Raw genomic sequence first — 25,087 nt, 5'->3', positions numbered from 1 at the left:
GATTGTGGTTACAGCGCAAAGAAAGTCATTTCAATGGATAGCATGGATTTAGGTTCTTAGTCGCCACAACTTGATTAGTCATTTTCACAAGATTAAAGAATAATAGGGTCAAACTATGAATATCATACATGTTCAGAAGCATCTTTCATAAACATTAATGAGAAAAGGTTAAAGCCTCAATCTGCAATTTCTTCAACTGGTTGACAACTGGCTGTATGTAGAACAACAAGAACACAGATTTAGAATGATAATACCCAAATATCATAAGTCTACATTATTGTGATAATTGTTTAGGAGACAGTGTTAGTGTGGAGGACTCTTTTTTTATGTAAAAAAGCTAAATTGAAAAAAATCCAATATCTTAAAAAATAGCAGATATACAAGCTTGTAGAGCTTGTAGATCTGCTATGTTTGTATAGCCAACATATAAATGGATAAACTGATTCAAATGATTGCAAAGCTATATTAACTACTTTTGCTGGGGACCCCCTGGAATCCTCTCAATGAACCTGGGGGTCCCCAGACTCCGCAACGATTTGGAGTAACTGGAGTAAAATGTGTCGCATATCAAAATAAGTGTTTTCTTTCATAAGCCAGCATATGTATATATATGTAAAATATACAAAGTGAAAGTATGATTTTATGCTTGGAAAATGCAACACGGTGGTTGATTTCACTTTATTGTTCAGTAGGCAAACATTGATAGTAAATTAGACTGTGGTCAATACAGGATGAGAGAATGCAACAAAACGGGCATAGGATTAACCCTGCCTGCTGACAAAATGTGACAAATGGTATCAACGTTAACGTAAAGCAGTCTATATAATGCTTACATTAAACATAATTATAGGCTATACTGCAAACTGTGATATGATTTTGAAACCCCAAACAGACATTGCAACTGTTGAACTTAACTGGTTCAACAGTACTTATTGGTTTATGCATTAGATTTTTTTTGGAATCGATTTGTAACTGCAGTAAAAGACCAAATATTTCAAATAAATATGTGAAATCATTCACAATTTTGTGAGAACAAAAAAAAAATATTTGGAAAAAAAAGAAAAATAATCTTAAAATAATTATTTGATTTGGAAGAGAAAGACCAATCACAAGTTGAGATTTAAATTCATGTTTATTACATAATGTAACAAATTTAAAACATCGTGTTTGGAGAAATCTCTCAAAATCTCAAAGAAAAAAAAAACCCTAAATAAAAACAAAACGACAGCAGTTGTCGTCAATAACTATAACTTGTATTTCACATGACGTCCATAAAAGAAAAAAAAAATCTCTACAGGACATTTTTACTTTTAGCGGAGCACAGAGAGCGAGAACAAAAAGAAAAAACGTTTCACAAGTAAACATTGAGGGAAAAACTGACGGACATGAAAGAGCTTCATGTACAAAAATCCTGGCCCCGCGCGAGTCCATCTGTGTCATTTTAGTTCCAGTTGTATCTTCTAGAAGGTGGTGGAGCGGCATAGCCACCCCTGGAGGAAGAGCCATAACCCTGCGACACAAACATTGATACGAGTTATGAGCTTGTAGATCTGCTATTTTTTTTAAATCATGACATTTTGTGAAAATCTTTATATATATTTTTTAAGCCAACCTTTGTAACTCAAATCTTTGCTTCTGGGGATTCTACAAATGTCTTCTAAATCCTAACAGACCCCCAAAATTATATGCATTTGGCCGCGGACCCCCATCTCAAAATATTTTGTTCCAGGCAGGGACCCCCAGAAGCAAATATTGAAGTTAAAAATGTTCGCTTTAAAGATATATATTCAAAGGTTTGCACAAATAAAAAAAATGCTGATCTACAAGCTCATAGCGCGGCACTCTACAAATGTCTTCTGAATCCTAAAATGTGGCTATATCAGTGGTGCTCATACGTTTTCATGTCAACCCCCAAAATTATATGTATTTGGCCGATGACCCCCATCTGAAAATATTTTGTTCCAGGGACCACCAGAAGCAAAAAATGTAGTTAAAAATCTTCGCGTTAAAAATACACAAATTCAAAGATTTGCAAAAATGTTCACGTTTTTTCAAAAATAGCAGATCTACAAGCTCATAGTGAGGCACGAAGTGACGCGCTATGAGCTTGTATATCTGATATTTTTGAATAGCTAAAATCTAAAATGACAGATGCTTTACCGGTTTTAATGTGTTAACACAGTGGTTCTCAAACTTTTCCAAGAACCCTCAAAGTGTACAATTTACATTTGTACACTCTCAAAAGAGTTACAGACTTCTAAGGGTCCATTCAAGGAACCCTGAGGGTCCCTCGACTCCACTTTTGAGAACCACTGATTTAACACATTCATTTACAGCATCATGGGTTCTTCTGTACAGGAAAAGGACCTCCAAGTTTGATTATGCATGAGGGCACAGACCGCCAAAATAAAATCTCTTCATCTCTGAAACCCCCAGTCTACACTGTAAAATCCTCAATATTTATGTAGCTCTACAAGGAGCCCTTCAACGACTCAAGTGGACGACAAAGGTCAGACCTTAACTGTAATGACAGCGGTGAACGATATCGTTTTGGATCTCTTTCAGGGCCATTTTAATGAACGCTCACAGCCAACCGAAATCCAAATTCACAGGACTGCACGTTGTTTATGGAACGTTATCGTTCGTTCGTGTGGACGGTTCACAAACAGAACATTGTCTTCGTTATTGTCAGCAAAGAAATACATTTGTTTCAGTCAAGATTTCAGGTATATTTTGTTGCAGTCAGGCATAAAGCTCTCGATTCTTTTTGTAATGTAGCTTATATTGTAGCTCAGGGTTAGGCTTGTAGATCTGCTATTTTTGAAAGATTTAGAAATCTTTGAATATATATATATTTTTCAAAGCGAACATCTTTAACACAAATCTTTGCTTCTGGGGGGGTCCCTGGAACAAAATATTTTGATTCTACAAATGTCTTCTAAATCCTAACAATTAAAAAAAAAAAAAACATATGTTGTTATATCAGTGGTGCTCACACCTTTTCTTGTCAAGGACCCCCAAAATTATATGTTTTTGGCCGCTGACCCCCATCAAAATATGTTGTTCCAGGGACCCCCCAGAAGCAAAGATTTGAGTCAAATTATTATTTTTTTTAAAAGGCCAGGGCCGTAGCGTGACGGTCCAGGCACCCTAGGCTGCAATGCCAGCCTGACAGCGTGTCACGGGTTCGACTCCCGTTCCCGACGGCCTTTGCTGCGTGTCACCCCCCCCCCCCCCCCCCCCACCCCATCTCTCTCCCCATTTCCCGTCAGCCTTCTTCCCCTATCCCTCTCTAAAATAAAGGCATAAAAAGCTGCAAAAAAAGCTATGAGCTTGTACTGTATATCTGCTATTTTTGAATAGCCAAAGAAATCTTAAAATGACAGATGCGTTCCTGGATTGAATGTGTTAAAGTGACAATGTTGTGACATACACATATAGACTGTATGGCATCAGGGGGCCGTGTGTCTCACCTGCTGTTGCTGCTGTCCTCCTCTGTCATCACGCCGGTCGTCTCTGCGTTGCTGCTGGTGGTGACCTTGTTGCTGGTCGTAACGCTGGTGGTAGTTCCCCCCTCCACCACCTCCACCACCATGTCCACCTCCTCCTCCTCCACGGGACTGGTTCTGGTTGTAGGCTCCTGTCTGTGACTGCATGGCCCGGTCCCAGCCTCCGTGACTTCCTCCTCCTCCACCACCTCCTCCACCACCACCTCCGTACTGTGGTCTGTGAGGTGCAATACAATACAATATACACTCAATAACAGATCATCCATTAAGTGAGTTAGGGCTGGGATTTATGCCTCGATTACCATTAATGAACTCTCAACCTCGTTTTTTCCCCCGTAAATTAACGCCCTAACTTCAGCATTCTACAGCGTCACCAAAGGTATCAAAAGTAAAAACTTGTTTTGAGCTTGTGGGATCTGCAACTTTTTATACTTTTGAATTTGAATCCTGAAAAGAAACAGTTTTGGACATATGAGGTTTCCATCCGACAGACGATTTAAAGAACAAATAATGAAAATAGCCGGTTCTGCAGGCTTGCTTATTCAAAGTACAGGTTAAGAAAAGGCCACTTGAAAGAAAAGTGATATTGTGTGAGGCTGGTAGATTGAATAATTCTTGCAGGCAACAGACAGCAGAGTAAACGCCAGAAAAAGTTGTCTTTGTCAGGAAATTCAGTATTTAAAGATTCAGATTCAGACGGCAGACTGAATCCGATGAGGAGTCCCAAATATGGGGCTGATGACGGTGCTACCATTTTGTTTACCCGCCATGAAATGTATAGTTATTTACATACAAAGCATTTCTTCAAAATTACATTCTTTCATCCTGCTAATCAGAGATGTGGACATAAGCATTAGGTAAAGACAACTTCTACTGTCCCTGTTAGTTTACACTGTTTTATTTAATTTAAGTGTTTCTGTTGGTTTTAGAAGGAGAGCTATAAGCATCAACAAGATAGTGTGGCTAAATAACTACACTGGTAATTCTTTTTTATTTTCTTAAAAATAACCACCCCAAAGCGACAAAATATAATATATTGTGCATGTGCGTTTTTTCCCCCCGCAAGTTTACCCGGTACATCCCAAACTTCTATAAAATGTCTTCCATTTTCACTCCGTTACTGAATTTTGTTTAGTCCTTGTTAAGTCCTTGGGGGAGAGGGGGGGGATTCCATTCAATCATGGTCAAGTATGGCTGATGGCACTGATCAAACGGAGCGAAAGACCTTTTGAAATTTCTATCGTTTCAACTTCGAAATGACCTCGGCGAGACCCCCCCCGCTGACTGCCATTTACCCCGGGGATCCAGGCCTCAAAGGGATGAAACAGCCACTCGTATGGGACGACTTAGAGCTTCCTAGATCCATGAAAGAACGTAGAGTATGAAATGAAACATATCGTTGGCTGTCGGGTGGGAAAAGCGTTAGGTTTTCAGGAACCGGGGAAAAAAAGAACCATGTCTTCCAAAGAATCCCACTTTCAGTTACTTTAAAGAAAAGTTAAAAAATACATCCAAAATGTATATGGAATTTACGTAGCTTTTTCTATGTATTAAAAAAAATAGCAAACAGCAAATGTGTCGCGTTTGCGGATCTTCTACTTTTGATGATTTCGTGTGACGCTGTAGTACGATTAAGTAGGGCGTTAATTTACGCAAAAAGTTAAAATATAAGAGGTTTCTGCCCAACAATATGAGGTTCTTCCCGCCCCCCCCCCACCTTTCCTGAAAGGTTTTGGACATACAAGCTTTCTGCTCGACAGCAACGATATTCACACAGAGTCATCCTCTCCACCCCTGCAGTGAGGCCACCACATTGCTCCGTTGACGTCGGCACGCCGCCAAACGCGGCGGGCGAGGCCCTCCAAGCGCACAGACGGCCGACACAATGTGTCGATCCGTAAGCAAACCCCAAGCATATTAAAAAAAAAGTCTCAACTCATTCACCGCAATGAAGCATGAGAACAGAAAAGGCAAAGGAAACGAGGACAGAAAAAAAAAAAAGCCAAACGCGGCAGTCCCCCATCCATCCCTTATTACTGAACCAGGTCACATACCGGCCCAACGGCGAGCTTAAGCACTGCGCCGGAATCCATAATCCCTCTCTTTGCCACCGTCCCCCCCCCCAAAAAAAGTTCACTAATGCATTTCATTTCGTTTCAGGGTCCGCTTTCTTAACGTAGCTAAAGAAACTGTTTTCAGTGTGTGGGGATAATAACTAAGTGACCCTGAGGTTGACACAAAGCCACAATGGAAGCCGGGCGGGCAGGTTCTGGGAGAGAGAGAGAATCAATAGAAGAGGAGCTGAGATGATACAACCTCAACAGCATTAGTGATGGCTCATTACGTTACACAAACCTCCTCCAGAGAAATCTGTTTTAGCGCACCAAGAAAAGAAGCTTCACGTTTAAAAAAGACCCACCCCCCTCCCCCCTCCACAGAGGCTGCAGGTGGATTCCTATGGGGATGAGCAACCAGAGCTTCAGACATCGGCATGTTTAAATTACAGTTAATTCTAGCGGGGGGGAAGGAGGGAGGGGGGCACAACAATACTACTTCATTTCCTGAGTACTCGCCGACACAGAGGGAAGCTTGCACAAAAGAATCTCAAAAAGTTTAATCTTCATACTTTAAATCACTGCCACCATCTTTGGGACAAAAGTGTTTGTATTTGACTACTACAACATCATCAGTGTTTGACACAGAGACAAACTACTGGCTGAGCACACCTTCTACACAGCTTCTTCCAGAGGATAACAGCAGGTATAGTCAAAGTATGGTCTCTCTACTGTTGGCTCGAGACCATGTCTTCAACCACGGAAAAGCCTACCTGACTATAGGAGAAGTTAACAGAAAAGCCTACCTGACTATAGGAGAAGTTAACAGAAAAGCCTACCTGACTATAGGAGAGGTTAACAGAAAAGACTTAGCGTTTGCTCACCTTGGGAACGGGGGTTGTTGGTTGAAGAGTGGAGGAACGCCCAGCAAGCTGCCCTGCCCCTGCCCCTGCTGCCTGGAATCTGGACAGACCAAAGACAGTTTCATGAGGTTAGGTTGTGTTGAGTTAAGCCTCTCTTAAGGACCTCTCTTAAGCACCCATCGCTACAGAGTGTGGCATAAAAACATTACGTGACCTTTCAAAAAAACATGGACTACTATGAAACTTTTTAAATATCAACTGTGTTGATTAAATCCACAAGGACAGAAGGGCTGCCAATAAGTGGTTCTTCTACTGAGCTACATTGTGTGTAAAATTAAATTCATGAAGACTTGACAAACTCCATCAAAACATTAGATCTATGTTCGAATGCCCGAGGGAGGCAGAAATCCTAACGGCCACAAAATGCCAGAAAAATACTTCAGATTCCAGATCCCTTTTGTCCCTTTACACACCGTTTAAAACGATGACACGTGAGAACGTCCTCTGGGGGGGCTTTTGTTTAGCCAGAATTCATCCGAATGGTTTAGAAATCATTTCGGCGACATGCCACAAAAAGAGACGCCACTAGGGGTTAATGTGGTTATGACCCGATTCATCTCCGAGCCGTAACCCCGATATCTATAAAGCCACTGTTTTTAAATCTTTTATGGTACGATAACACAGAACCAATCAGTCGCTGTGTGGTAATAATACAAAAATATATAAATAAATAGGTAAGCTCTATTCACTATGACAAATCACAGTGGAGGGGGCGTGTGGGGGTGTACAGAGATGGAGAGAGAGAGGGGTAGAGAGAGGCAGAGCAAGCGAGAGGGAAACGTCGAGCGAGCGAGCGAGCACACACACACACACACACACACACCATTTGCATTTTTGCTTGTTGAGAAAATGAAATAAGCATTCAGCCCGTGGCATTGTGGGTAAACTCAAGTACCTCTGGTTCCATCACCGCAAGCTCCTTTACAAAGACACTTAACCCATTAAAACCGGGAACGCGCATCTGTGTAACCACTTTAACCATAATTTTATACTTTAGCCATTTAAAAGATAGCAGATCTACAAGCTCATAGAGCTTGTAGATCTGCTATTTTTTTTTTTATCGTGAAGATTGGTGCAAATCTTTGAATGTATATATAATTTTTTTAAAGGGACATTTTTTTAACTCAAATCTTTGCTTCTAGGGGGGGTCCCTGGAACATCATATTTTGAGATGGGGGTCCGTGGCCAAATACATATTATTTGGGGAGTCCTTGACATGAAAAAGTTTGATTATAGCAACATAAGTTTTTTTAACATATTTTTGAAAAAAATAGCAGATCTACAAGCTTATAGCGCGACATTGCCGTGCTATGAGCTTGTATATCTGCTATTTTTTTAATAGCCGATGCAAAAATCTCAAACGACACGGATGCTTTCCCGGTTTTTATGTGTTAAAAAAGGGAAAGAGACACAGAGACGTGGGTGGGGGTAGGGTGGGGGTGGGGGGGACAAAAAAGAAAAGTAGCAACTGGCTTCATCCGTGTTCCACCGTTGCCAGGGCGATGACCAGCTGCAAACTCAGGACTTGGCTTGTTTATTATAGCAGTGTTTCTCAAAAGTGGGGTCTGGGGACCCTCCAGGGCGGTCCCCAGGTAAATTATGATTACATTAATATAGTTAGGAACCAAATACTCCCTTACAGGTCTATAACTCAAGAGTGTTCAAATGAAAACCAAATGGACCTGTTTAACGGGTCCATTCGAACACTCGGGAGTTATGGGGGTCCGCGGCCTAATGTATACCAAACTGGGGGTCCATGGAATGAAAAGGTTTTTGACAGTCTTACATTTTTACTAATGTAGTAGTTCAAAGTGTTAAACACAGAACTGATTAAGTCATTTGAAACCTGGTTTGTTAAGCCTTACATCATTGCTGTTGGCAGAAACCTCTTATCTCCAATTTTTTTTACTTTTTGTCCTTTTTCGTAAATTAATGCCGTACTTGATCATACTACAGCGTCACACACAAAAGTAGCAGATCCACAAGCTCACAACAGTTTTGGACATGTGAGGTTTTTCCACCCGACGGACGATTATACACTTTGTCATACGACGGCTAGAAAAATAGCGATGCGTTGGGAGCTTGTAACTCTCTATTTGAAACACACATTTGTGGAAGTGTGTCAGTGGCCTGCGGACAATGTGCACAATATTAATATATAATATAATCATATATAATATAATAATACAATACGAGATTAGCTCCAGACACACAGACCCTCTTCTAGACAGCTCGCCTCTGAGGAAATGTTTTTCAAAGACAAAGAAAGCAAAAATAGCTGATCTAGAAGCTCACAACGCAGTTTTTTTTTATATCACTCACATGCTTTCTAAGTGAAGTTAAACTGTATTGATCTCCTTGGGTGGAAATGGGCTTTTAATCTCGCTAGAAAATCCTAACTAGCATAAGGACCAGTTGCATAACAAAGAGAACTTTTCTTTTTTTAAATTCCAATACCTTCAAATTAACAGTCTTAATCTACACAAACAAACTGTAAAAACTTTCCGTCCGTAATATTACCGAGCCCAGGAATGGGATTAAACCGAGACAAGTGGGCCTTATTCAGGGTCCCCGACGAGGCTTTGCCTTTGTCCAGAAAGCACTTCTCCTTCTGGACCAATGGCCAGGCTGGCCCAGTAATCAGTCCTGGAGGCTTTTGGTCCGGTGGGGCTTTTGTGATGCTGGAGGTCCGGGGGTCCCCCTGTTTGCTGATTAGCAGTCTACGGGAACAGGGTTTGCTAATGAGATGGTCGAGTGGCCGAGTGGGCCCCACTGGATGTCCCCCCCCCCCCGCCCCCACACACACACACGCACGTTTGTATTACTAGACTTGGGAGGACCTCAATATTTTGGGACGACGATTTAAAAAATATATAATTTGTAGCTTTTTTCCTTTCATGTCAATTATAACATTATGTCGTGAGCTTGTAGATTAGCTGTTTTCGGTGCAGCAACTAAGGCATCACGCATAACTCCAACCATAACCACTAAACCAAAACTTAAAATTATGCCTAATCCTAAACCCCCAACCTGAATCTTTTCCTAGCAAACATAGAATAAATAAATAAAACGTTCTGACTGAGGAACCAGGAAACATTGTCCTCACAATGTCTTATTTCTCAAATTCTACAATACTTGGGGAGGAGGGAGTGTATGGACATTTGGCCCTCACAATTAATAGTAATAATATCGTCTCGGGGTGGAAACCTCATATGTCCTAAACTGTTACTTTTCAGGATAAAAAAAAAGCAGATCTACAAGCTCAAAATGTGACGCGCTGCGTTTCGAGCTTGTGGATCTGCTAATTTTATTATGCTTTTGTGTGCCGCTGTAGTATGATCAAGTAAGGCGTTAATTTACGAAAAAACACAAAAATGGAGATAAGAGTTTTCTGCCCGACAGCAGTGATTTACAATTAAAAGGTACACACACACACACACACACACACACACACCGTCTCTATACCCTGATGAAAGTGTCCGTGAGGACACGCTGATGAAAAGGAGGATGAAACCAAAGTTAACTTGCCACTTGTGGCGGCGGGGCTACCCCCTGCGGCGATGTGTCAACACGGTGACACTGAAACATGTCGGGGGGTCTTTGTCCGCTTGCAGCCCACCGGCTGGAAGCTAATAACCCACCAAAGCAGCCTCCACTGGTGGCCATTGTTGTCCTAAACAACGGCACTGACACCAAGCTTTAATCGGGGGGGGGGGGGGGGGTGCACAAAAAGTAACATTTTATCATCCGAACCGACCGACAGGCTGTGGAGATGGAGGAGAAAGCGTGAATGTTCACCGCTTTCAGTGGTTGAAGAAGTACTTTTTGTTTTTGGCTTAACCAACTTAAACCGGGCAAGCATCTGTGATTTAGAATAGTGGTTTAGATTGCAAAAATAGCTGATACACAAGCACACAGTGCTGCGAGCTTGTACATCTGCTATTTTTGAAAGATATCAAATGTTTGGAATTTTTTTGATAAAGATTTTTTTTCACAAATCTTCTCTTCTGTGGTTCCCTGGCACAAAACATTTTCAGATGGGGGTCCGCGGCCATATATCAATGTGGGGGTCCTTGGCACAAAAACGTTTGTAGAATACCTCAGGTCTTAATGGGTTAATGGATAAAGTAAAATATAGTAATAGTATAATGTAGGAATACTGTTACAAGTAAAGCCCTGTATTATTATTTTCTACTTGAGAGTAAAAGTTAAAAAAAAAGTTGTAGTCATTTAGTAGACTATCCCATTAAAACGTTTTAAAGAATTGCCAAAATCTTTTGAAAATAGCAGATCTACATCCAAGCTTACAGGGAAAATATTACAGTTTATCTGTTTAGTCCCAGTTTACTTACCATCACAAGGCAATCTTCTGTATTTGTGGCATGGGTATGTCTTTACCACCACCAACAGTTATCTAGATCTTATTTTTGCTATTCGTCATGTGACAAATTATATGGTTAAGTGGTTGAGCTTAATTTATATGACGCGACATGTTAGCTTGAAGATCAGTTCTTGTTGGCAAGTGACACGTCATACTACGGAGTAAATTAGGCATTAAACTGAAATATCACATTAGGAATTTTATAATCCACCTGTGTGCCTGTGAGCATAAAGCTCTTGAAACACCGGGGGAGCGTGACCAATATACAATGTGGAAATACGTCAGCCAACATTTCCACCAACTATTAATTTGGTGAGGCCTCATTTCATCATACAGGTTGACACTTTTATTTTCACCGAAAAATCGACCTCCTTTCGCAAAATAAATGCTCTTTAAATGATGTCTCTTTAATCGGCCACCTAATATCCGCGTTGTGTGAAATGCGCTCACAACATGAACAGGCAGTTTAAATTAAGTTTGAATTAATCGTGCAAAATAAATAAACGTTTCCAGGTGTGTAAAAGGCCTTTTTTTTTTTAAACTGTTACTTTCCTGCCCTTGGTTGCAAACCCCCCCAGACCCCCTAGATGGATACACTGGAGTGGTTGGTATTGTCGCTGGACTAATTTGAAAAGGCTTGGGAGCGAGACGCGCAGTTTGTTTGTGGCGGGCTTGTAATCCCGGGGCGTTAATAATACAGTGACGGCAGTGTGTTTTAGGGATTTGAGGCGTAAGCCTCTGTTGCCTTTTGTCTCGGAGCGGAGCGGCTGCCCACAAGCCTTTTCAGATCATTGTTAAATAGATTGACAGGTGTCTCTGCTGTGTAAAAGCCTCAGTTATACTTAGTCAGTAAATAGCATATCTACGCGTTGTGAGCTTGTTTATCTGCTATTTAATGCATGCAACTCAGGCTTAAGTCATCCCATTGAGTCATCATTGGTACAATCAGGAGCCATGGTTCTCCCAACCCCCCCCCCCCCCCCCTTCTTACATCTGACAAATCTAAGAACCTCCCGCACGTAAATGCACGCATGAACACAAGTACAATCTTGCGTTTTTCAAACATGTTGACCGCATAGGCGCCGTAATACTTCTCATACAACGAATATTTTACAAGCTTGTAAGATCTCTAGTTTCACTATTTTTGAGTTTTTTTTTGAAAGATTCAGAGAAAATGTAATGACCCCCAAAAAAAAGCAAGTCATGATTTTGTGCAACATGATGTGTAAAATGTCGGAGAGCCTCCCAAACCGACAAGCCCCGTTTTGAAAGGTGGGTCTGTTTGGTGGTAGGCTGTTAACTTTGGAGGTACCCCTTGTGGGGGGAGGGGTGGGGGGGCTGATCTGGAGGATGTAGTGGTAGTTATAATTGGGGTCCGGTTGGGTGGTCCGTTTTGAAGTGGTGTTTGTGAAGGAGATAACCAAACAGGACAAACTCGGTGACAAAAGGTAATGATGATGTGAGAAGAGCTGCTCGCCTGCTTGCTGCTAATTGTGTTTTTGGAAATGTACGCTTAATGGAGAAAAACACAGCAGGTTTTATAATATCTCATTGCTGTCGGGCAGAAACCCCTTATCTCCATATTCTAACTTTTTTAGTTTTTTGGGCAGGATAAGAGCCTCGTAATATGATTAGTTGGCTGGTTTTATTTTTAAGTCTACTTACAGGAAGTAGATGGACTAGATTTGAAGTACATGACACACCAGAGTTGTTAACCGACGCTATAAAGGGAAGAAAAGACAAACGCAGAAGGCTCGAAAGCAAATAATTTGCGTCGACTTTCAGGGGGCTGGCCTAGAATGAACTGCAATACTGCTTTAAATGATTATGGGATAAACATAACCCACTTATGCAACCCCTCCAGGCAAATCAATTCTTACTTTTCAGTCTTACTTTAAAATAAGCTAGAAAAATAACTGCCCACAGCACAATTCCACATCTCTGATAGTGAATATTATACAAAACTAAAATAAACCACCAAATGGAAGGTATCAAAAAAAAAAAAAAAAAAAGACAAAATAAAAATGACCCGACAATTACCGACGGCCCACACTCACTTTCCACCATGATCGCCTTTATCAAACTGACTCTTTCAGGGCCACAACAAAGCTCTGCTAGAGCTTTGCACTAATTGGCAAGTTTAAGACCCAAGAATGGACAACCCACGGTCCCCCAGAGGAGCCAACAGACTCCCTCATTTGCATCAAGTGCCTCCGGAATAGCGTGGAGTCCCCCTGGTGGGCCGTGAGCGCCGCGGTCCGAAGGACATTATTCATCGACTTCAAAGTCAGACAGAAGGACAACAGAGTCTCAAAGTCTCTCTACCATCCTCTCTCTCTCTACCTCTTGCAGGCGCACACACACACACACACACACGCGCGCGTGTGCGCGCGCGCGTGTGCGTGCGTGCGTGCGTGCGTGCGTGCGATTTGATTAGCCATTGTGCATTCCCTTCCCACACAGTAAAATCCTCAGTGTTAAGTCACAAATAAAACCAAATCGCGATGCATTGTAGATCGGCTATTTTTGCTACTTTTGCGTGACACAGTAGTATGAAGTAGTAGGGCATTCATTTACAAAAAAAGAAAAAATAGTCTTTTTGGTGGAAACCTCATACAGTATGTCGAAAACTTACTTCTCAGGATTTCAAGATCTACAAGCTCAAAAAACGGTGTTTTGAGCAGCGTTTCGAACTTCCAGAAATAAGAGGTTTCTGCCAGAGAGCAACGATATGGAGTTTAAATATGGACATACAAGGTCTCTGCTTTCCGCTTTCGTACGTGTGTGCGTGCGCGGTCCTTACGTGGGTTATGTTGGCGGTGACCTCCTCCTCCACCTCCTCCACCTCCTCGGTAGTTTCCTTGGTTTCCATAGTTGCCAGGGGGCGGGGCATTGCTGTATTGCCCTTGCCCGCCTCCTCTGTTGAGGCTGTGACTGTAAATGACAACGCAGAGCGTCAAAGTATGAACACATTATCTGTAAAAGACAACGCAGAGCGTCAAAGTATTAACACATCTGTGAGAACACAACGTTAAAATGATCACACTGTTTGGTTAACATTAGAATGGGCAGACAGTAGGCAAGCTGAGAGGGAGACATTGTAGGAGAGACAGACGGTAGGTAAGCTGAGAGACAAGACAGTGACGGAGAGACAGACAGTAGGTAAGCTGAGAGGGAGACGGTGACGGAGAGACGGTAGGAAAGCTGAGAGGGAGACAGCAGATAGTGACTGAGGGACAGACAATAGGTAAGCTGAGAGGGAGACATTGTAGGAGAGACAGACAGAAGGGGGAGACTGTAATGGATGACAGTAGGAAAGCTGAGAGAGAGAGACAGTGACGGAGAGACAGTAGGAAAGCTGAGAGGGAGACAGTGACGAAGAGGACCAGACAGTAGGACAACTTAGACGGACAAAGTGAAGGAGAGACAGACAGTAGGAGAGCTGAGGGGGAGACGGTGTAGGAGAGACAGACAATTTGAAAGCTGAGGGGGAGAGAGACAGACAGTAGGAAAGCTTAACTCATTGGCTGCCAGCTTTTTGAATTTTTACCTACAGCTGGCTGCCAGACTTTTTCAATGAGAAAAAAAAAGCACTTAGGAGCCGAGATACAGAATTTTTAAGTTTTCAGTTATAAGGAAGTGTCTGGGAGCAAAACTCTTCGGAAAATCATATCTCCTTGGTCTTTGGGTTTAAAAAAAAAAAAAAAAAAAAAAAAAAAAAAAAAAAAAAAAAACTTTTATTTTGAATTTTTTTTTTTTTGTTGAAAGAACGCAGATCTGCGTCAATGGCAGCCAACGGGCTTTTGCGCAAATGAACGCAGATCTGCGTCAATGGCAGCCAATGTGTTAAGACGGACCAAGCAAAGGTGATACAGTTAGTAGGAAAGCTTTAGTCCAGATGTTCCATTAAGCCCGTTTCTTGATCAGATTATCAGCATTTTGGACTAAAGAGCTTAAGATCCTCATCAACCATGACAGCTCAGCGGAGACAATTTACACACTTACAACAGATCCTACCATTTTAAAAAGCGCACTTCACTTCAAGCCACTTTTTAGACATTGAGAATTTTGAGCTAGTTTTATGCCTGTTACCGTAACGCACAATGTCATTTTATGTTCATAAACAATTTCATGGTTGGAGCAGTCAGCGCTTTGTAGTGCATCTCTATTCATAGATTTGTTTTCCATACGTTTTCCCACACAATGCAGTGAAATCTGGTTGGGAGTGCATTAGAGAGACGTGGCGCATTCTAACTCTTCAGCATCAAACAGGATTTGCCAGTCACGTTTTACGCGTCAATTATTTCCACACTTGATGCAAGTTAATTTCAGTGCCAGTTAATAAAAAAAAAAAGTGGTATAGTTAAGGTAGATATGAGGTTGGCTGGTTGTCAGATGCTAACATTAGCTTGGGTAATAGCTGTTTAATACCTGGCCTACAGGTTTTTCTGAACAGAAACAACATTAACACACCAGAGTATTAAAGAGATGTAAAAGGATGATCTGATAATTTCATGTCTGGGGTGGAACCTGTTTAACTCATTCCCTGCCAGACTTATTTCTGGCTGTGTTTGCCCACTGCCAGCGATTTATAACTTTTTTTATAACTTTAAAAATTCACTTTTTTTCTTTTTTCATTATGATCGCATGTCCAATCGTTTCTAAACACACAGGCGAGTCGTTTTCGAAAGAAAGAAAAAAAGAGGGAAACCCTAAAAAAAAAGTTTATATAATCAAATAAATCCATTAGTTTGATTAACTATTACACACTGAATCAGCAGACCAAGACAGAACCAACACATGACTGTACTTTGGCCAACTGATCTATGAATGCGAGTGACTCCGCCCTTACCCGAGAGCCCTGAAACCTGATTGGTCGAGGTGGACTTGCTTCCTGTTGGGATTGAAGCCTAGCTGGGGTCTAAAGCCACCGCCGCCTCTGTAGCCGCCTTGCTGCCCTCTCTCAAAGTCCCCTGGTTTCAACACCTTTTCGGGCATCCTGAACAACAACAAAACAACAATTCAATTCAATCTTTATTTCAGACTCAGGGTCCATACAACAATACATTATGACAGTTACTCATTGCTAAAACTCAAATAAAAGCAACGTATAAAACAGAACAAAACAAAACATAAAAACACATAAAACAAGAAGACAGGCCTTCTACAGCTGCTCACAGTCTGTAGAGGCTGTTACGCCAATGTTTCCATATCATGGACGAGAACCTAGTGGAGCTCATGATAGGATTAATTAAAATCTTAATAACATAATTGTCAGACTCTTCAAGACGACATATGAATTTGTACATTAAGTTTCTTAACAGGGCTTGACAGGTAGGTACCCCCAAGTTAACAAACAGCTGACTGGCACTGTGCCATCTTGGTACCCTCACCAGCAATCGTAGAGCATCATTATATGCTACTTTGAGTTTTTGCATGCTGCTAACCTTGTAATTACTCCATAGGTGAGCCGTATACAAAGGTGTACAGAAAGCTTTAAAAAGTGATACCATGACATGTACAGAACATTTGTGAAATTTCTTCATTAGTATGTTTGCCTGAGCATACAGTTTGGATCGTTGTCTATTGATGTCTTTGTCATCTGTGAGATCATCAGAGATATAGTAGTCTCGCGTAGCCAGACCCCACAGAAAATGAAAAACAGCGACCTCTGCTTTTCTGATATTCTGTGGAGTCTGGCCGGAAGATAATGTTAGACTAGAGCGCAGGGAAACACCGGTTTCTTGTCTGCCTATTGCGCATCACTTCCGGTTGGTGCGGCTACGTTTTCATTCCCACTAACAATATTTCTACACGGAACACTAACACCACTTCTCCCAGAGAACATGGATGGTTTTGGTTATAAGCCCACTTGTTTCTATGATGAAAGAGTAATTTAAAATGTGAATATCTTTCCGTGGTTTTGTCCGCTCCGAGGACGCTATTGTTAAATTAGTTTCGGCTAGTTTCGAGGGGGGGAGGGTGGACCATAGTGGACGGACACGTGAATCCCGCCCACTACATTTGATTGGGTAAAGCGCGGCCTCCTTCCTGATCTGAAGGCACGCCCACTTGTTGCCATTGCGCACACGTTATGACGAACCGCTCCGACAGATTCCACCGCAGGTCAGAATCTGTTCTTGAGAGATTAGAGATATAGTGACCCAGATACTTAATCTCACTGCACACAGAAAGTATGTTGCTACTGAGAATAACATTAGGGAATACAGCCCTTCTATCCTCCTTACTTCGTACAATCATGATGCTACTCTTTTTGGCATTATACTTAATATTAAATTCAATGCCATACTGAGAACACACCCTCAGAAGCTGTTGTAAGCCTGCACTGTACGGAGAAAAGATAATTAAATCATCCGCATACATAAGGTGGTTGACAACAGAATCCCCTATGACACAACCAGTATTACACAGGTTCAGATTCCTTGACAGGTCGTCCATGTATAAATTAAACAATAGGGGAGATAAAATCCCCCCTTGAACAATAAATCAATGCCTTCTTTTTCCCCATTTCTTCTCAGATCGTTTCTAATGACGTGGAATTGTCATGAATAACCAGTGGTGTAAAGTAACTAAGTACATTTACTCCAGTAAAGTACCTCAATTTTACTTAAGTACAGTACTTGACTATTTCCAATTTTCAATACTTTTACTCCACTACTTCTCAGAGGCAAATATTGTACTTTTACTCCACTACAATTATTTGAAAACTTTAGTTACTCGTTACATTGTAGATTTTGATTATTATTACAAAAAAATACATTAACCACTTCAGCCCTATATATATTTCGGCCATTTTAAAATAGCCGATCTACAAGCTCACACATTGTGAGCTTGTAGATTCCAGACGCATTGAGCACCTGAACTAGACAGATAGAATATCGTTGCTGTCGGGCAGAAACCTCCCATCTCCATATTTTAACTTTGCGTGTTTTTTCGTAAATTAACTTGATCATACTATAGCGTCACACAAAAGCATCGAAAGTTAGTAGATCTTGAGCTTGCACATCTGCTACCATTTTTTTATTTGAATCCTGAAAACTAACAGTTTTGGACATGTGAGGTTTCCACCCGACAGAGACGATATAATGGAATACATGACATTTAGAATGACTCACTTGGCTCCATTTAGGACAATAGCCTTGAACACATGTCCAAGTGGAAACTGCGGGTCTTGAAACTTAACCCTAGGGGAAATACAAAATAAAACAGTACGGTTTAGGTAAATAAATAAAAAATCTTAACGAAGAATGTATGCTGAAAATATATTTGTTAAGTGTGAACCCTCGAATTTATGCCATGCAAACATCTGCCTTATTTATATGTCATGCAATCACCTGTATTGATTTCTCTTTCCATTTCTATATCTCCATCTTTCACTATCTCTCTCTCTCTCACACACACACACACACACACACACACACACGTCTACTGAGATATAGATCAAAGTGTTTACCCGATGGCGCTGTTCTGTGCGATGTCACGCAGCTGGGGTATAGGAGACTCCACCGGCCTGAAAGAAGGTTTAAACAAAAACTCAGTCATCAGTCCCAGTGTCTGGGCCATGCAGCCTGCCCTGGAGGACAAGGTACATGTGCTGTAGGGCAGTTGTTCTAAACCTGTGGGCCGTGAGGATAGTGCAAGTGGGCGCCCAATTCATTGGACAAAAGATATTTATTATCATCTTTTCCGACTGTTCCCCTACAGGGGTCGCCACAGCGAATCATCTGCCTCCATCTCACCTTGTCCTCTGCCTCCTGCTCTCTCACTCCAACTAACTTCATGTCCTCTTTCACTACATCCATAAATATCCTCTTTGGTCTTCCTCCTCCTGCCTGGCAGTTCCAACCCTTAGCATCCTTACTACCGATATACTCACTATCCCTCCTCTGTACATGTCCAAACCATCTCAGTCTGGCCTCTCCAAAACATCTAACATGCGCTGTCCCTCTGATGTACTCGTTCCTGATCCTATCCATCCTTGTTACTCCCAGAGAGAACCTCAACATGTTAAGTCTCTAATTCCTCCAGCTCTGCTTCCTGTCTTTTCCTCAGTGCGACTGTCTCTACCATACAACATAGCTGGTTCTCACCACCGTCTTGTACACGTTTCCTTTCATTCTTGCTGATACTTTCCTATCACACATCACACTTTTCTCCACAGTTTCAAACCTGCTTGCACATATTTCTTCACCTCTTTTCCACGCTCTGGAATGTTGACCCTTAAAAAAAAGTACTTAAAATCCTTCTTTTCCTCTACTCCCTGTAACCTCACTGTTCCACTTGGGTTCCTCTCATTCACACACATGCATTCTCTTACTGCGGCCAACCTTCATTCCTCTCTTTTCCAGGGCATATCTCCACCTCTCTAGATTTTCCTCTACCTGCTCCCTGCTCTCACTACAGATCACAATGCCATCCACAAACATCATGGTCCATGGGGATTCCTGTCTAACTTCATCCGAACGAGAAGGGGCTCAGCGCTGATCCTTGATGCAAACCCACTTCCACCTTGAACTCCTCTGTCACACCTCACCACTGTCTTACAACTCTATAACCGTAATATAAAAAAATGTATAACAAAAAAAGGAATGCCATGGCATTTTTTCTTTAAAACCTTGAAAACTATTTTGTTTCCATTGGTCAAAGCCTGAACACGATTGATTGATTATTAAAATAAAAATGCTCTGAAAATGCACAGCCTTTCAAGTGGGCCCTGATTCAGAAAGAGTTGCTGTAGTACTGCTACTGTACTGCTGTAGGACCAAAAAAACAACATCATCATGAACTTGCATGAAATGTACGGGAAGACTGAAGATGAAGAGGGGGGTGTTCCTTACTTATCTGGTAGGATGGGGTTTTCGTCCAGGTTTAATAAGCCTTGGATTCCATGACACAGCTCAGGTGACATCTCTGTTCCCTGGACGACATAAAAAAAGCATACACGTCGTGTGAGCTTGAACTTTTGCACCACTCATTTGTATCGACATAAAAGGAGAGCATTGTGTGTGTGCTTGTTTTCCGTACCTCGATGGATGCCTCTGAGCGGTAGAGTTCCTGGATGAAGTCACAGAGCGGGTGGCTCTTCCCTACAAACAGCATATCACTGCCCAGGCTGTTCCTCCTCACTGCAACACAATACAAACACCCTCTGTCGCTTAACCAAGTGCCGTCGTAGAGCTAGAGGGACGTGTCACCTGCGCGTAAACCTAACCTTAATCAAAGATTGTTAATGAAGATACACCATCCCAACTGGAGCCACTAGAGGCGAAATGGTACACAAAGCCTACAAATGGTCTCCTAAGTGGCCGCCGTCTGACGGCAGATCTTGCGAACGTCCAATGTTGACCGGTGCAAGATCCTGCGAGAGTGTGTTGCTGAGACAGACAGAGATGTCGATAATACAGTTTATTTTCTCCCGATTTGTCTCGCCATTTTAGTTTAAAAATGATGGGAATATTGTGTGGCTTGTGACGATCGGGTCCAATATTTAGTTCTTTGACCATGGAGCTAAAGAATGGTTCATAAGCTGTGTTCACGTTCACTCTCCCATTGAAATTAATAGACTCCAATCTGCCTCCTAAAAAGGCGTCCGCCCACTTCAGATACGGAAAGTAAACCGGAGATGTCATGTCTTGCTATTTCCGTCTTGGCCTTAACCCTAACCTCATTAAAACTATGCCTGCCAGGAAGCCAATCAGACACAGGTAAGGCGGGTCTATCCTATAACGTTGGTGGAATCCATAATAACATCCTCTCATGTGTACTCACCCTCTTCAGGGCTCAGGTCTTTGTAGACTTCAGCCAAGGCCGCTCTCAGCCTGCGTTCGTCCACAAACGGCAACAACGCCACACCTTCAAACACAACAGAGAATACATTTTAATAAACACCATGAATCGTACTGAAGCAGTTAAAATTGCAGATCTACAAGCAAAATAGCCTATAACGACAGGCCCTAAAATAGGGATGCCAGGGTTATTGTGGTAAACAGAAATGTACATACTATAACATACAGTTTCCAGAAAACAATGTTTTTTCATATATTGATATGGAAATGGCGGCTGTACATGTAGCAAATTGTAATGGAAGAATCATGACGAGTGGAGGAAACCGATAGTTGTACATGCATACAATGTCTTGTATAAAACACTTATTCAAATGCCATATTCTAACATAGGCATCGTTATGTTTCGTTTTCCTCCAGATTATTGGAATTCCAGCATTTCAAATGACCCATTGCCCCGTTTTCAAAAACAACTGGCTTCATACAATCATACGGTTACATATTCACACCCGAGGGCAGAAAACCAGTCTTTCACTGTAGTGCCACAAGGGATGCCCAGTAAAACAGGGACAGCTTACCCTGCCAGGCGTATTTCTTTCCGTTCAAATCGATGGCAAAGTCATCGGGGTAGAAGTCAATGATCGAGGACTCCTGGTTCACAGAGAGAGATTACAGAACATATTTAATGCAAACAATGATTCTTATAGCCCTTAGGACGAATTTATGCTGTGTCGCACGTCATGAGACACGGCGGTGTCGCATGCTGAAATTCAGTGGTGGAAAGTAACTAAGTACATTTACTCCAAAGTACTGTACTTGAGTACAACTGTGAGGTACTTTAATGGAGTATTTCCAATTTTCTGTACTTTTACTTCTACTCCACTACACCCCAGAGACAAATATTGTACTTTCACTCCACTACAATTATTTGAAAACTTTCATTACTAGTTACTTTGTAGATTTTTAATTATTATTACAAAACAACTGTGTGAACTTCTTACCGGACTGTTCATGAGATTCCTCCATGTTTCTGGTAGGAAGTTGCCGCTGGCCGCAGGAAACACTCCCATCAGCTGCTCCAGGGGTTTGAACTGAGAACATCAACAAGCATGCAGAAGATCAGAAACACGATCCACATCGTTGCCGTCGGGCAGCCCGAGTCAACTTGCGGGTGCTGGACACGAAAACGTTTGAGAAACATTTGCCACCATTTTAGACCCTTTTACCTTATTCACCGTCATTTTATACTCATATACTGTAGACCAAGGGTCTTCAACAGGGGGTCCGGGACCCCTAGGGGGTCCTCAGAGCTACTATAGGGGGTCCGCCAAATCTTTGTGTGATAGGATTTTGTTTTTTTACATTAACCACTTGAACCCTAGAATTCCTTTTCTGAGGGGAACATTAGCCAAAAATAGCAGATATACAAGCTCTCAACGCCTCGCGCTGCGAGGCGTTGAGAGCTTGTAGATCGGCTATTTATGGCAAAGAGGCTTTAGGTGTAGAGGGAAAAAAGAGCAGACTAAGTCAAATAAAACCTTTAATCTGAAACAATTTTATACAATATAGAGTAGGGGGTCTCTGCTTCATCTCTCTCTCTCAGCTAGGGGGTCCTTGGCCTGAAAACGTTGAAGACCCCTGCTGTAGACCCTTGATTTAGGTGAGCCATTGACAATACTGTTGACTACTGTCTGCCTGCACATTGGCTACCTAAATCAAACGCACCCATTATTTACACTTAAGTTTATTCCACCCGCCTGCGGTTTTTGATCTGAAGCAGAAAACAAACTCAACAAAATCAGCCTCTGACAGAATATCTTTAAAAAAATATCAACAAATGAGCCGATTACGCACAAAGGGCATCATTACCTGGAGCAGCAAACTGTAAAGGAAAGGGAAAAGCTGACTCTCACCGGTTTGGTTTCCTTCTCGAACTCGGAGAACATCCCTTTGATGTCTTTGAAGTCGGAGGCGAACGGAGCGTAGTGGAACGGGAAGTACCACTTCCACGAAGCACAGCCCTGTCAGGCGGAACACAAACACATGGTCAAATGTATGCTGGGATACGGTCTGACCGCATCCGTTTGTGACTGGATCTTTATCCATTGCCTTTAAAAAAGGTGCAGTAAGTGATAAATTAAGTGTTATAAATCGCTCTATATTAGTAGTAATCATTGGCTTGCTATAGTACATGGGTCTCCCCAGCTTTTTCCTAAACAAAAACAGTGCATTTTCAGGTTGGGATATAAATAAGGAGAGAGAACTCATACAGGATAAACAGGTTAAATGGTTAGTGGTGACAAAGAAATGCACAGACATAATTTAAACTAGAACACTATATAATTCGAAGCTGATAAATGGGTGCCCTCATCTGTAGGTTGTTGATGTTTATGCATTTTTTCCCGCCACCCTTTAAAAAAAAAATCTACATAGAATACAATGTGATCCACATGCCTGATGATCGTATTACTGGCGAGCATACAGAGAGGATGATGGACAACCACCTCGGACACAGCCCATGTAAAACTCCCGTCTTTGCCCTTTATCAGACAAGTTTCCTCTATACCATGTAGCTTAAAATACAATCCCAGATGGACTGCTGCAGCTGACATTTAAATATCTCTGCAGATTACTTCAGTCTTTCTAAAGCTGGGTGGAAGGGAGTGAATTCTATTGGACAAAACACAGCTGCTTGGTAGGACTTTACAACCCCCCAAAAATCTGCTATACGTATAAATGCTTATATAGTGGCCAGATATGAGGAAAAAAATGCATGTACTTAATTCAGTCTGACCAGAAGCAAGGATATGAAGTATCCCCACTGACCATAAACATTAATGACCCCCCACAACAAATTCAATAGTGCTTCTAAGACCGGAGGTAGTAGATTTTGTGATATCTGGTTTGGGATATCCAAATTATCTGTCCAAAGTGTTGGACAGATAAATGTCATGACAGTCTGCCCGTTAGATTTAGAGATATCTAGTGTCAGGCTGTACAATTGTGGCAAAATGAACCAAATGGACCCTTTCCTGGTTCCGTTTGTACACTCTCAGAGTTATATTAACACTGAGGATTTTGCAGTGTAGATTGGGGTCCCAGAGACAAAAAATGTAAAGAGAAATTGGTATCAAATGGGGGTCTGTGGCCTAATGCATATTATCCCATTAAAAACGGGACAGCATCTGTGTCATTTTAGATTTTAGCGTTAGATGTACAAGCTCTGCTATTTTTGAACATTTTTGAAACATCTTGAAAGTGTGAGAACTACTGATTTTTTAGATGGCATTTGTAGAATCAGCCTCAGGTAATAAGTGGGTTAGACTGGGGGTCCATATAATGGAAAAGGTTGAGAAACACTGCACTAGAGGGAAAGGCCACGGGGGGAGGGGAAGGGGGTCACCAAGATAAGTAGGGTTAATTGTCCGGGAGCATCATGGTTCACAACAGATTCCGTTGCAATCCAGCCAAACGGTTTTCAAGATACTGCCATCATTCATGCTCTCCAGATAATGAACCCAAAGCATTTGATTTTAGTGACCCAATGACCTTGCCTCTAGCACCACCCGCAGGCCAAAATGTGAAGTCTGCACACGCTTCCGTGAGATGCTGGCATTTCCAGAATACACCGTGCCCTGTCACCAACCAATGACAGCGCGATGAGAGAGAGAATGTACGCTGAGGTAACCGGAACGATCGCCCCCAAAACACACTTGCCCCCATTTATTACTGAGGTTACGTTTAGGAGTACCTGGTGGCGACCGTTCCCAGGTCACCAGACTTGATCCGGGGCCGCCGTGTTTTGGGGGGGCATTCATGTAACCGGAATGTGCCGCAAGATGTCATAAAAGTTTATATCCAGGCCATATAGCTATATATTAAGGCACGTGTTGTGTTGTTACTATTATTAGGCATCGGGAAGGAGAGCTTAGTCTGACATCATTCTTCCTCATTTGTGAAACGTAGGCCTCGTTAGTTATAGGCTGCAGACTACGCATTAAAAAAGATCCGAAAAAAATCGATCGACACATCGATAAATGCCCCCGACACGTCGACGCCCAAAATACTGAGTCGTTAACCTCCCTAAGGTGGAACGCGCCAGCGCTTCCGTTCTCGTGAGCGATGTGGCTTTTAAAGCTCAAACTCATCAGGGAGGCGTGAATGTGCGACAGAGGCGAGCAGACACGTCCCCGCCTGTCCCCCCCCCCCCCCCCCCCCCGAAGAGAAGGACCTCACAATAATAATTAATTCACACAGAGACCCCCCCCCCCCCACCCCCGCATCTCAGGGGACGCCGGCCGCCCACCGCCGAGCATGTGGCTCGACACAGTCGCCATCGTTACGCACACAGCCCAATTACGGCACGCAAATCCTCCAATGTCACCACAGACACACACTTTGCATGGTGTTACTATAC

General features: G+C 42.2%; 1 protein-coding gene across 2 annotated transcripts in view; it reads right to left on the bottom strand.

The window, feature by feature from the left end:
• Positions 1–1,113: 1,113 nt before the first annotated feature.
• The window catches only part of xrn2 (5'-3' exoribonuclease 2), a 41,298-nt gene continuing 17,324 nt past the window's right edge, over positions 1,114–25,087 (bottom strand). For both annotated transcript variants that reach the window (XM_084082922.1, XM_084082923.1), the window contains 13 exons: positions 22,584–22,691; positions 21,672–21,761; positions 21,249–21,321; positions 20,657–20,740; positions 19,913–20,013; positions 19,726–19,805; positions 18,342–18,398; positions 18,004–18,072; positions 15,720–15,866; positions 13,671–13,801; positions 6,448–6,526; positions 3,474–3,726; positions 1,114–1,510 (listed from right to left, as the gene is read on the bottom strand). In XM_084082922.1, coding sequence (XP_083939048.1) covers positions 1,442–1,510; positions 3,474–3,726; positions 6,448–6,526; positions 13,671–13,801; positions 15,720–15,866; positions 18,004–18,072; positions 18,342–18,398; positions 19,726–19,805; positions 19,913–20,013; positions 20,657–20,740; positions 21,249–21,321; positions 21,672–21,761; positions 22,584–22,691 — 1,341 coding nt within the window. In that variant the 3' untranslated portion in view covers positions 1,114–1,441. The remainder of the gene's footprint in view (positions 1,511–3,473; positions 3,727–6,447; positions 6,527–13,670; positions 13,802–15,719; positions 15,867–18,003; positions 18,073–18,341; positions 18,399–19,725; positions 19,806–19,912; positions 20,014–20,656; positions 20,741–21,248; positions 21,322–21,671; positions 21,762–22,583; positions 22,692–25,087) is intronic.

This window comes from Gymnoscopelus microlampas, assembly GCF_963454915.1.
Source record: "Gymnoscopelus microlampas genome assembly, chromosome: 16".
Classification (NCBI taxonomy): Eukaryota; Metazoa; Chordata; class Actinopteri; order Myctophiformes; family Myctophidae; genus Gymnoscopelus; species Gymnoscopelus microlampas.
Note: the sequence above shows the minus strand (reverse complement) of the source record. Positions and strands in the feature narration are given on the sequence as shown.